At 41.2% G+C, this 13,406-nt stretch overlaps 1 protein-coding gene across 1 annotated transcript; it reads left to right on the top strand.

Annotated features, from left to right (window-relative positions):
- The first annotated feature begins 2,738 nt into the window (after positions 1–2,738).
- LOC144480043 (marginal zone B- and B1-cell-specific protein-like) lies at positions 2,739–12,094 on the top strand. The gene is made up of 4 exons (XM_078199205.1): positions 2,739–3,410; positions 6,014–6,135; positions 8,349–8,453; positions 10,303–12,094. The coding sequence occupies exons 1-4, from the start codon at positions 3,186–3,188 to the stop codon at positions 10,466–10,468; spliced, it is 618 nt and encodes a 205-aa protein (XP_078055331.1). The 5' UTR covers positions 2,739–3,185; the 3' UTR covers positions 10,469–12,094.
- Positions 12,095–13,406: the final 1,312 nt, after the last annotated feature.

Here is a 13,406-nt window from a genome sequence, read left to right as displayed (position 1 = left end):
TTGACTACCGGGCTAGTGGTACAAGAGGTACTAGATCAAATTGACTCTCCATTTTTGTCTTTAATTCTTTATCTGACAAATTAATTTTAAAGTTTTAAAATTTTAAATATAAGCTATTATGTATATTACAAAAGAATGTATGTACAAGATTATGAAGGACATCTGTTCATTACCAAGAGTGGGTGTAATCATTGATCATAGTTGAAAATTTCAAGTGAATCCGTTATCAATGTAGCTGTAACCATCTTCTGCTGTCTAAATAGGGAATGGTGCACGGAGCTATCTCTCCCCTTGCAGTCCCTGTATCAAAACACATGCAGAAATTAGAGAAACAAACTAAAGATAGAATCGATACTGAAAATAACTCCTATCTGAAGCTGACTACAAGCAGAACCAGATAGGAAGTTGAATACTAATCAACCCCTACACATGCACAGAATTTCAAAAAGGCAGCAAAACTCAGGCCTCATTTCAGAGAAACTCTGACGAAACTTTAGAGTCTCCGCTGTGAAGTTGGTAATTTTGGGGATTTTGACATAATCCAAGGCCAGAAAACCAGATGAAAATAGGACCGAAACTCTAAAACTCAAACTATCTTCTTAAATTACATGGTCGGTTTAAAACAGAATGCTGAGCAATCGTCAAGTCAGATGACATCTCTATTTAAATGCAGCAGGGCATAGTGGAAATGTATAACCGGTCCTTCAAATTGGGCTTAAAACAGGACTAATTAGTTTTAAACTGGATATACCTCAGAAAGCCTGGAAACCTAAAAGATTATTGTTGCACAGCTGTGGAACAGAATGCTGCTAAAAGCATTGGATATTGTGTCGCTTATTGCTTCAGAAATTAGCTGGACAAATTTATGGTTTAGAAAATGGTTGGGTGTAATTTAAATTTTGATTACCAACACGAGGCAGGTGATTCCTGCGCCAGTGGGGCTGGGTGCACGGGGTTGGAGGTGAATAATAGAGATATATCGCCGGAATTTTACCGCCCCGCCTGGAATCGGAGCGGGTGAGGGGTGGACAATGGTAAGGCCCATTGACCTCGGGTGGGATTTTACGGTTTCGGGACGAGCGAGGTCATAAAATCCCGCCCATGGAGATGGATGAATACTCTGGAATTTCACAAAATTATTTCAGACAGGGGAATCTGCTGGTCACTGTCCACATGCATCCTGCAAAACGGTCTAAATTTGCCCACAAAGGCCAGATAACTCAGCTGATATTTGTGCTCATATTTCTTGCTGGTTTTTCCTGTTTTAAATTATATGGGGCTGGAAAGAGTTACTGTACAATGTTGGATAAACCTTAATCAGAACAGCAAGCTTCATTAGTATCTGCTGCTTGAGATTAACAGAACATTAATTTTAAATGAGGCAGCGTACAAAGACTTTAAACTCGGAGACTCCTTCCACAGGGAACACAGCACTTAAGCAGAATTTTCCTTCAAGAGACTAACTGATTGAGGTTTCTCTGATAGAGAAGATCATACGTGGCAAAGGTTTCCTGGTCAATATATTTTGGGCAGGATTCTCTGATCTCATTCGCCCCACCCCTTCTGCCAGCGAGAGTGGAGAATTTGGCGCTCAGCCAAAACTCCATTCACTGCAGCAGCACCAGAGAATCCCAGCCGTGGGCGAGGTTGGAGGTTTCCAGTTTTAAAAAAAATTCATTCATGCGATGTGGGTGTTGCTGGCTGGGCCAGCATTTATTGTTCATCCCCAACTGCCCTTGAACTGAGTGGCATTTCGGAGGGCATTTAAGAGTCAATGCACATGTAGGCCAGGCCAGGTAAGGATGGCAGATTTCCTTCCCCAAAGGGCATTAGTTGAACCCGATGTGTTTTTAAGACAATTGACAATGTAAAGTAAGTTTATTAGTCACAAGTAAGGCCCATGTTAACACTGCAATGAAGTTACTGTGAAATTCCCCTAGTCGCCACAGTCCAGTGCCTGTCCAGGTCAATGCACGTAACCAGCACGTCTTTTGGACTGTAGGAGGAAACCGGAGCACCCGGAGGAAACCCACGCAGACACGGGGAGAATGTGCAAACTCCGCACAGACAGTGACCCAAACCGGGAATCGAACCCAGGTCCCTGGCACTGTGAGGCAGCAGTGCTAACCACTGTCCCACCCATGACAATGGTTTCATGGTCACTATTAGACTTCTAATTTCATTTTTATTTCATTTTAGATTTCCTTTGAAAGTGACCCACTCATTGTGATTAATACACTTTATCGTAGGATCCATTAAATCAGTTGAGCTTTGTTGGTGTGGACTAAACCAATATCAGCTTCATACCTGTACTTTCTGATCTTTATAATAGTATTCTGCAGAATAAATTTACTTTGAATAATTATCTTTCACATCACTACTGGCTCTACATTCAGTTGAAACTGTTACAGAGTTCATAACATTTCACATACTTTGAACAGTGCACCGAAGACAAATGCATGACACAGGAACATAATGAGATGCTGGTGTTGTGTGCTTAGGCTATCTACGAGTTTTCCGTCTCAGTTGTGGAGAAGCGCTGAATGGAGGTGAGATTCTCCGATCTTGTCCGTTCCCACCCCGCTATCAGCGAGAATGGAGAATTTGGTGTTCAGCCAAAACTCCAATCAATGCAGCGGCACCAGAGAATCCCAGCCGTGGGCGAGGTCGGAGGATTCCTGCGCGGGTGTTTCTCACCTGCAGGGAGCGAAAGTGAGTGGCAGAATCATCTGTTGACCAGATCAGATTAGGATTGATAAAGGCGAGAGGCGTCATTTGCCTCCCAAGTGGGAGATAGCCCATGTGCTTAGGTGACAAGAACAATAGAGAAGTAGAAGACTGTTCTTGAGTGTGCTAAATGTCCTCAGGGACATACTAATCATCTTTAAAACTATAATTATTTAACCCGGAACCAGATGTGTTTGATTCTTGTGGGGAGCGGGGGGGGCAAAAGGGAGAATTTGGCTCAAGGTTGATTTAATGTATTAAAGGACCCCTCTATAAAGAGTGTTTTTCTTCTACTCCTCCAGCACATTTTAAAATCACACAGCTGCTGCTTTTCATTTCCTGATTGGTGTAGCACAAGGAGAGTGAGTAACACCACGTCAGCATTTGAAATATTTAATGCCAGTACATCCAATAACCCTTGATTGAACGCGTTGCCAGTAACCATCGCTGAGGCCACCATGAGCCTTCTCTTTGCAGCAGTTCTAACCGTGTATCTGTGCGATGGTGCCAGTGGAGTCGGGCAGAAGTGGAGGCGGGGAGAGTATGCTTCTCAAAGTTCAGAGCAATTTCAAGAATCGGGGACAATTGAGATGAAATCACCTAATCTGAATGACGAGGAGTATCACTCCAACCACATGCCTGATTATTTGAAGTGTGACTCCTGCAGAGCAATATCTTATCAGGTAGGTTCAGTGTTCTGGGCGATTACTGGTTTGTTTGTTGTACAAGTATATTTTGGTACCCACTCACTGAGAGATAGTGATCTTTTTTTCTACATCTCAGTCTTCTATCTATAATTAGCTATGTTTCTATCATCATTTCCTTCATATCATTTAATTTAGCCAAGTATATCAACTAGCTTTACAGTCTATATCTGTTAATTTAAAGTTGTTTTCCAAACAAAGATTGAAATTATCCAGTAACTGAAAAGTACAAAACTTTTAACTAAATAACTTACCATTTTTATGCTTTAAAAACATGAATTATTGGGTTATTCAAAAACACTACATTACAATGGCGGCTACACTTCCAAGAGTATTTATTTGACTACGAAGGACTCTCGTGATGTGCTAAAGTCACGAAAGGCACAATGTAATTGTAAATGATTTCGAATTGGCTTCACAGAAGAAAGTAGACTGTACTCATATCTGTGTATCGAGCTCTGACGAAGGGTCATCCTGACTCGAAACCTTGGCTCTGTTCTCTCTCCACAGATGCTGTCAGACCTGCTGAGTTTTTCCAGCATTTTCTGTTGTTTGTTTCAGATTCCAGTATTTTGCTTTTACCCCTATCTAGCTGTGTGGGTAAAGGAGAGCAGGAAAGAGTAGTTCTTTGTGTGCAAAGGGAATATTGAAAATTGGATCTATAAAACGCTGAATTTTATTTTAGGTAATAGTAGCTTCACTAAATTTTAAATATTTTTAGAAATGAAACTGGTACATTTACTTTGAGTGCTTTACCATACACAGGAAAAGCATTGTGGATGATTCAGTGGCAAAGATAAGACGGGACTGTCCCACAGCAGAACCTACAGGCAGATTTGAATTTGCTAAAAAAAGACATGAGTGATGTTAGAAGCTAAGCGCAATCAACAAGTATTCTAATTGTTGTGGCTAGCACCTTTTTGTGCAATAAGTATTTATAGTCGTTTGGCTGTACAGAATTTGAGTTTGAAACAGAAAGAACATATCCATGCATTGCACCTTTTTCAACTAAACAGAGGTTTGGACAGTGACTCTCTGGTTCATTCCGCATGGCAATACCTTGACCAATCAGATTTAGCCTCCTTGATTTGAAATTAAAGAAAAGCTTGGCAGTTAACTGTTCTGTGGTACATTCTCAATGGCCTCCATTAATCAGACACTTACCAACCAATCAGCACTGTCTTCTCATTCAGTATAAACTGAATAGGGTAGCACAGTGGTTAGCACTGCTGCCTCACAGCACCAGGGACCCGGGTTCGATTCCCAGCTTGAGTCCCTGTCTGTGCGGAGTTTGCACGTTCTCCCTGTGTCTGTGTGGGTTTCCTTCGGGTGCTCCGGTTTCCTCCCACAGTCCGAAAGACGTGCTGGTTAGGGTGCTTTGGCCATGCTAAATTCTCCCTCAGTGTACCTGAACAGGGGCCGGAGCGTGGCGACTAGGGGATTTTCACAGTAACTTCATTGCAGTGTTAATGTAAGCCTACTTGTGACAAATAAATAAACTTATTAAAAAAACTGTTGTTCCCTTTAGATTTGATACTCTTGCGAATCTGTTCTGATGAGTACAAGACGAAAAGCTTCGTTAGCATGTCCCTTTTTTCAGCAAGAATAAGTATTTGTTTTATTTGTTTTAATTTATTATTTTCTCAGAGTTACAAAGCCAATGCGTAGAGTGGATGGGGCAAGCACCTAATCCATCTCCTTGCTTGCTCCAAAAACCATTTCAATCCAATTCATAGTCCCCAGACAGGAGATATACTAGTTCAATAAGTATATGTTAAAATGCATTTCCGTTGGCAACATTTTTAAATGTGTCCTGAGAAGCAGCACCTTCTAGTCCTAATAGACGATACCAGTCCTTTCCCAGATAGTTTTATTTTCATTGGACAGAACATTAGAATAAAATATAATAACGGGCGGCGTGGTGGCACAGTGGTTAGCACTGCTGCCTCACAGCACCAGGGACCCAGGTTCGATTCCCGGCTTGGGGTCACTGTCTGCGCGGAGTCTGCACGTTCTCCCTGTGTCTGCGTGGGTTTCCTCCGGGTGCTCCGGTTTCCTCCTACAATCCAAAAATGTGTGGGTTAGGTGGATTGGCCATGTTAAATTGCTCCTCAGTGTCAGGGGGATTAGCTAGGGTAAATACATGGGGGTTATGGGGATAGGGCCTGGGTGGGATTGTGGTCAGTGCAGACTCGATGGGCCGAATGGCCTCCTTTTGCATTATAAGATTTTATGATTCTATCCTCTTTTTGCCCTGCTAGGAATGGAAATGGAAAACTTTCTGACATCAGTGAGGGCGGTTACTTTTACCCGTAAGCTTGTTGAAAGTTGTGGGTAATATGATAGGTGTGATAGGACTTTAAAACCACAGGAGACATATACTCTTAATGAAGAGGCTTGGGGTGAGAAATGAGGGGTCGCTGTTCCAACATGATAAGGAATGCAGGCGGAAAAAAATTAGAATACAATGTAGTATGATAACTATCGAAAGGACTGGCTGGCTTAACTTAACTTTTCTTTTAAACACATTGACCTTTTATTAAATTAATTTTTCATTTATTGTTTGCCCCTGTCTTGTGAAGATGCAGGAATATCTTTCAAAGTGGGAATCAAAAAACTCTGCAGTGAAAGAGGGAAAAGCCATACTGACTGAATCCGATTACACCGATGCTTTGGAGAAATGCTGCTCCCAGAGTTGGGAAAAGTGAGTTTCTGTCAGTTCAACTTTTATGCAAAAATGAAACATGCCCTTGCTCTGCTTGTCCTAAATAGTCATGATGTGGAGATGCCGGCATTGGACTGGGGTAAGCACAAGTAAGAAGTCTCACAACACCAGGTTAAAGTCCAACAGGTTTATTTGGTAGCACAAACCACAAGCTTTCAGAGCACTGCCCCTTCATCAGGTGAGTGGGAGTTCTGTTCACAAACAGGGCATATATAGATGCAAACTATACGATACTATTGAGTTTGTATCTATATATGCCCTGTTTGTGAACAGAACTCCCACTCACCTGATGAAGGGGCAGTGCTCTGAAGGCTTGTGGTTTGTGCTACCAAATAAACCTATTGGACTTTAACCTGGTGTTGTGAGACTTCTTACTGTCCTAGATAGTGATATGGATGGCATAAGATAGTAATAGAAATATTAAAAAGACCTTTGAGCTGTGATTGCATGTCATAATACAGCAATTGTGACTAATTGTGTTATAGAATTATTTTTATTCTGTCATAAACAATCTCTTGTATATTTATATAAATTATTGCAGTTATCTGGGATTGAGAAAGGGGCAGATATCTAAGTGACTAAACAGAGAGTGGCAAGTAGCTCAACAACAGCTTGTATTTATTTAGCATCTTTAATACAATACAACGTCCCAATGTGCGGCACAGGTGCATTATAAGGCAAAATGTGATACTGAGCCACACACTGGTGCAGATTTGGTCAAAGAGGCAGGTTTTAAGGAGCATCTTAAAGGAGGAAAGGGAGGCAGAGAGGTTTAGGAAGGGAATTCCAGAGCTTTGATCCCAGGCAGCCTAAGGTATGGCCACCAGTGGTGGTGATTGAAATTAGAGATGCTCAAAATGCTAGAAATGTAGGTTTTGAAGGGATTGCAAGGTTTAAGTTTAAAGTTCTTAAAGTTTATTGATTAGTGTCACAAGTAGGCTTACACTAACACTGCAATGAAGTTACTGTGAAAACCCCCAAGTCGCCACACTCCAGCACGTGTTTGGGTACACTGAGGGAGAATTTAGCATGGCCGATGCATCTAACTAGCACGTCTTTCAGGGAAACTGGAGCACCCGGTGGAAACCCACGTAGACACGGGGAGAACGTGCAAACTCCGCACAGACAAGCCGGGAATTGAACCCGGATCTCTGGTGCTGTGAGGTAGCAGTGCTAACCACTGTGGGAGGTGGTTACCTGTAATGTGAAACAGGACCTGACTGAAAATTTCATAAACCAAAAATGGAATTGTGGTCCAGATCGCATGAGATTTATATAATACGCTCTGGTCGATCAAAATAAGATATTAACCTATACGTACATCACTCATTATTTTTCATTTACTTGTCTTCAAGAGGTCTGAATTATCTTCATTCAGGTTTTGAAATTTTATAAAGAAACAAAATAGTTAATTTCCAGGAAACTGAAGATAGAATACAATTTAAAAAAAATTCTATTAAGATTATGTGCCCCATATCTGAAGAGCATTTCGAGAGTTACCTGGAGCACGACATGACTGCAATTATTTTCCACACTGAGACACACTGTAATTATCAAACATTTAACATTAGGGTGCAAAAAGTAGTACGGATTTGGTTTCTCAGTGCCCCAGGCACCCTGTGATAATAAGCAAGGATAGTTTGATGCCAAGCACTTGAGGGCTTCATAGCGCAAATGTTAAAGGCATTGAGAACAAGGAACATGTTCTACTTGGCTCTCAAATGGCAGACCAGAGACATATATGGTCAGAACCAAGACCAAGAAAGTATTCCCAGTTTGTGGATTGTGAACCCCGTGGTCCTGGTAAAGGAGATGAGCCCCTTGTTATTCGTCATCCTTCCCTAGCCCCCACCCCCTGCCCAGTGCTCATTCGTTCCCCTGATCAAGAAGCCTGTCACAGGCCAATACCTCCCTGACATGTGAAAAATGGTCATTTGTCATACTAAATCCTTCCATATTTCTTAGGGCATTGCAGACTGTGCTTCCTCTGATATCCCTCGTCTTCTGTGTGGAGTCTGGATTATTAAACCAGGCACAAAGGCCTGGCATGTTAATCAAGATTTCAATGAAGATTTTTACAGTATAGTTAGATATTTTGGGTACTGCATCTGTATATAAGAATACATCTCTCTGTTATTTGACCATGGAGCTCTGTATATCAATGACATTTTTGTTCTATGTTCACTTTGCAGGCATGGTGTTATAGAGTTGAATGGTATTAAACGTCTGTCAGGCCCAGGACTGGAGACAGAAGTCTTTACGGGTGTAATGATGACCAGTGGACCATGGCCAGGAAGGTAAAAATACCATAAAAGCTGTAATTTAAATGTCTAAAATGCAGTAGCCATTGCATTCCATTGTATGGGGAACAATACTAGTGTTTTTACTTAAGAACTGTTGAGGTATAACAGCTTAACAGTTCTGTTTGAATAAGTATTACAGGGAAATGTTTTCTGGGCTGTTTAAATAATTGTTTCTGTTGAATTCCCCCACAGCAAATTTTCAAAGTTAATGAAGACCAAGCTCAAGTGTGGCTTTTGTGGAATGAGTCACTTGGTTAAAGAAGTCACCTATTTTGACGCATGTCACTCAATGCAGTTGCAGATTTGTATACTTAAAGGGCTTCCGGTCTTCTTAAGCTCATCCTTAAAAAGTCTTTAATGATACCACCTGTGTGTGGAGGAAAACACCTTCCACACCCTCAGAAATGTTTCAAAGTGCTTCATATAATCGACTGAATCTTATGTAAAGCAGAAGTCATTTTATGCACAGATAAAAAAGAGAAGTTTTGCATTTATGTGCACCTTTCAAGACCACCACATGTTCCAAGGCATTTACAGCCAACAAAATCCAGTAACGTAATGTAGGAAATGCAGCAATCAGTTTATATACAGCAAGCTCCCACAAACAGCCATATAATGGGCCATAACTTCCGACCTCTGATCGGATTTGAGGGTACCTCTTGGACGTTCCCAGGTAAGGGTTTATATGGAAATTTACCAGAAGTGCGAACTTCTGGGCAATCGCCCTGCACCGGAAACCATCCAAAAATGTGGTTTAAATCGCAAACTTTGGGTGGTTCCGCCAGGGTCACGCCAATAGCTACTCCGAAAAAGTTAGAATTGAAACCTCTTCTAACATCTGGGTAACTATTGTAAACAGCCTGACCGACCCCTACGCGACTCCACGTCAGCCTTGATTTTTGTGCTCAGCTCATGGGAGTGGGAGTTGAACCCACAATTTTCTGACTCAAGAGGCGAGACTGCCACAGCTGACAGAACCTCACACACACCAATTATTAGGCTGGAGTGCCACAAACTGAGCTAAGCTGATGGGGGAGGGAGGAAAGACTGAACGTTGCATCATCCTAGATCTCTTTCTGGTCGAAGGCAATTGGCAAGGCTGTGAGCGAGTTGTCTAAACTTAGATTGGAGAAAAACTCTAGCCTCGAGATAATTAAAGAAATGGTTAGAAAAGATAATACTGTAAAGAAAATTAAAGTTAAATAGCAACAAATGCATATTTCCCTATATAAATAGAATTGAAACAGCAAGATGCAAATTAGAATCCCAAAGTTTCTTTTGATCCCAAAAATAAATTGAAAACATGCAGCAGCCTATGAGCATTTGAAAATAGAAAACACAGATAATATTTGGCATTCTCTCCTTCAGATGTTTATTTCTAGCATTATCTGTTTGTTTTTCAGCTATCCTCCATTTACTTTATTTAGGGGGAGGCAATGGCATGTTAACCCAGAAACTGAGCTAATGTTCTGGGGACCCGGGTTCGAATCCCGCCACGACAGATGGTGGAATTTGAATTCAATTAAAACATATCTGGAATTAAGAATCTACTGATGACCTTGAAACCATTGCCTATTGTCGGAAAAACCCATCTGGTTCACTAATGTCCTTTAGGGAAGGAAATCTGCCGTCCTTACCCGGGTCTGGCCTACATGTGACTCCAGAGCCACAGCAATGTGGTTGACTCTCAACTGCCCTCAGGCAACTAGGGGTGGGCAATAAATGCTGACCAGCCAGCGACGCCCATGTCCCATGAATGAATAAAACTTTGTTGATTTATTTTCTCGTTTTGTTTTTAATTTTACTTGTTCAGGTTGTTAATGTTTCTGTGTAACTTCCACAGGTTGTTTAAAATGTGCCAGGCATACCTGGGAGAGTTCACGGAAGAGGACATTTATAAGGAGTACAGAGACAATCGGAATTATTTAGAAGATTTTCTCTGCTTTGGTAAAGACGGAGCTTGCACAGAACAGAAAACCTTCCAAACAGCATTTAAAGATGAAATATAAATGTTTTGCTGTTCAGGTGACATGTGCAAATTGGGAATTTGGGTGAGGGTGTGGGACGATGCTTATGGGCAAGGAAAGAGTCAGCACGTGATGTTTTTACTCATTCAAACTACTTAAGATGAGGAATCAGGCACTCCCCATACCCAAATTCCCGATTTCACTTTTGACATTGAAATCCTATATAATCCATCCATCTATGTGTTATTTAAAATGCTGGTAAGTAGTCATGCTTTTGTAACCTCATAATTTGTGATGCTGGAGTTTCATGACATTCTTCTATGTAATTACTCGTATACGGAAATTGATTGTGCCTATTAGTGCACAGTTCCCATCACTTCGAAGACCCACTTTTAAAACAGGCAATCACTTATATTGACCAAAAAGCAAAAAAAAAAGTAACTATTTAGATTAACGTTGAATTTCAATGTTGCTGTGTCGTTACTGCTTCACAGCCAGAAGCTGCTGGAGGCCAGTGTTTTATTTGGAAAGTGAACCAATGTTGATGTGCGTTTTCAGATTATGAATGCTCCAAACCTCCTGTGACAAACTTCTGCTTGTTTCCTAATGACGTTATTTACCAGCTTTACTGTATTGAAGCTGAAACTATCTTTGTGGAAGTGTAACTGACAATTTCTACAGCGTTTTAGAATTTAGAGGAAATGGCTACAGTCTGTCGCACTGAACTGTAATGTTTTGGTCATTTACACCACTGACTAGAATGCTCGGCATCTACATCCACACAACAGCATTTATACAAATAAAGTGTGAGGATTGTGCTCACACATGCTACAAGCGAGAGGGACTAAATCTGAATTTTATGTAAGCAAATAAGTTGTCCGTGGAGATCTGGAGAGCAATCAGAATCTGGTAATCATCTATAGGTTGTGATATTTCTAAATTGATTTTAATCTTACTGAAAACAGTTCTCTCTACTTTTCCTTTCCTTCTGAATGATTGACCCAATCATTCAATCCTCTACCCATGTTGCCATTCTTAAGGGCCAAGATAATTTGATCCTAGCATAGTAGGGTGGGTGGTTGCGGGGGGAGGTGGGGTGTGCAGTAGGGAAACATTACAGCTGTGCACGCATTTATCCTTACCTGCGAGTCGTAGGTGCATTCTCAAGCAAAGGCACAAATGAGGAAACCCAGCTGATTTCCTTCCTTAGCCACCTCCACTGCCATCTTGGTTAAAATCAGTGCAAAACAGACACTAATCATTAAGACCTGGGATCTTTTGGTCACATTGGTCAGTCACACCTCGCTTTCACCAACTGACCCACTGAGGGGAAGAACTGATGTTTTGTAATCCTGCTTTTTTTTATGTACAGCACCAAAGTCAGGTCAGGATACAGATGTTAATTATTCTAAGTTATATTTAAAGCTACATTTGAGACCCAATTTTCACAATTAGCTAAACACTCCTTCACACTCCCTGACACTATTCAGTGATCACAAGTCATGTATGCATGTTTCTGAAATTTGTAATTTAGATTAAAATACCTGTGAAATGAATAGAAGGGACCATCCACAAGAGGTACTGCAAGCATGTTTCTGGCATTTATCTTGTTAAGTCTAATGTTTAGTAATTCGGTTAAGCAAAATAAAGAGTTTGCATTTTTAAGGCATGTGTTGATTTTTAAAAATTCTGTCAGATTTGTGGTTAATATATTTAATATCACTATTGCATGATTAACAAAGTGTTAATTATCAGATTTGTGGAGCACCAGTTCAGAAGGTCGTTATAGTGAGAAATTTCCGTCTTTGACATTCAGTATCAACAGCGAACTCAGCCCCTTTCAGGGCTCAGGTTAAATAGAGAGTTAGGCCAGAATTTTACTAGCACGTACACCCTGGAATCGGGGTGGGCGAGGCTCACGGAACGGCATTCTCTGTTGGCCTTGAGCAGGATTTTATGAGCCTCGGGCGGGCAAGGTGATAAAATTCCAGTATTCATCTCCCTCTACCCTATCCCTGTAGTAACTTGAGACACTGTAAGAAGTTTAACAACACCAGGTTAAAGTCCAACAGGTTTATTTGGTAGCAAAAGCCACACAAGCTTTCGGAGCCCCAAGCCCCTTCTTCAGGTGACTCACCTGAAGAAGGGGCTTGGGGCTCCGAAAGCTTGTGTGGCTTTTGCTACCAAATAAACCTGTTGAACTTTAACCTGGTGTTGTTAAACTTCTTACTGTGTTTACCCCAGTCCAACGCTGGCATCTCCACATCGTAACTTGAGACTACAGATAAGGTAGTTGAATGCGTTGTTTAAAGAATAATCTTCTTCGTACAAATAAATAAGAAAGTTTAACAATAACAGTAACTCAGAAGAACAGTAATAACTATGAAAACAGGAACACCAGTAAAACAGATCTTGCTTGCAAAACACACTCTTGCAGACTGGAAAGCCTCCAAAACTCTCTCATGCTCAGAACGCTCAACAGACGCCAGTAAAACAATTACAAAGGGGGAAAGGATTATAAGAATACTCTGTACTCAAAATGACACTCTGTAATAACTACAAAAGCAAAATACTCCTAATGCTGGAAATATAAAGTTTATTTATCAGTGTCACAAGCCGGCTTACATTAACACTGCAATGAAGTTACTGTGAAATTCCCCGAGTTGCCACACTCCAGCATAGCCAATGCATCTAACCAACGCATCATTAGACTGGGAGGAAACCGGAGCACCCGGAGGAAACCCATGCAGACGCTGGGAGAATGTGCAAACTCCGCATAGACAGTGACTCAAATCAGGAATTGAACCCATGTCCCTGGTGCTGTGAGGCAGCAGTGCTAACCACTGTGCCTCCCTAATAAAAAATGCTAAAGCTCAACAGATCAGGCAGCATCTCTGGAGAGAAACAGAGTTAACATTTCAGACCGATGACATTTCATCAGAACCTCTGCATTGCTTCATCAAACATTGTCTCATCAACA

This window comes from Mustelus asterias, chromosome 27 (genome assembly GCF_964213995.1).
Source record: "Mustelus asterias chromosome 27, sMusAst1.hap1.1, whole genome shotgun sequence".
In the NCBI taxonomy this organism is placed as follows: Eukaryota; Metazoa; Chordata; class Chondrichthyes; order Carcharhiniformes; family Triakidae; genus Mustelus; species Mustelus asterias.
This window is presented reverse-complemented; position numbering and strand designations above follow the sequence as displayed.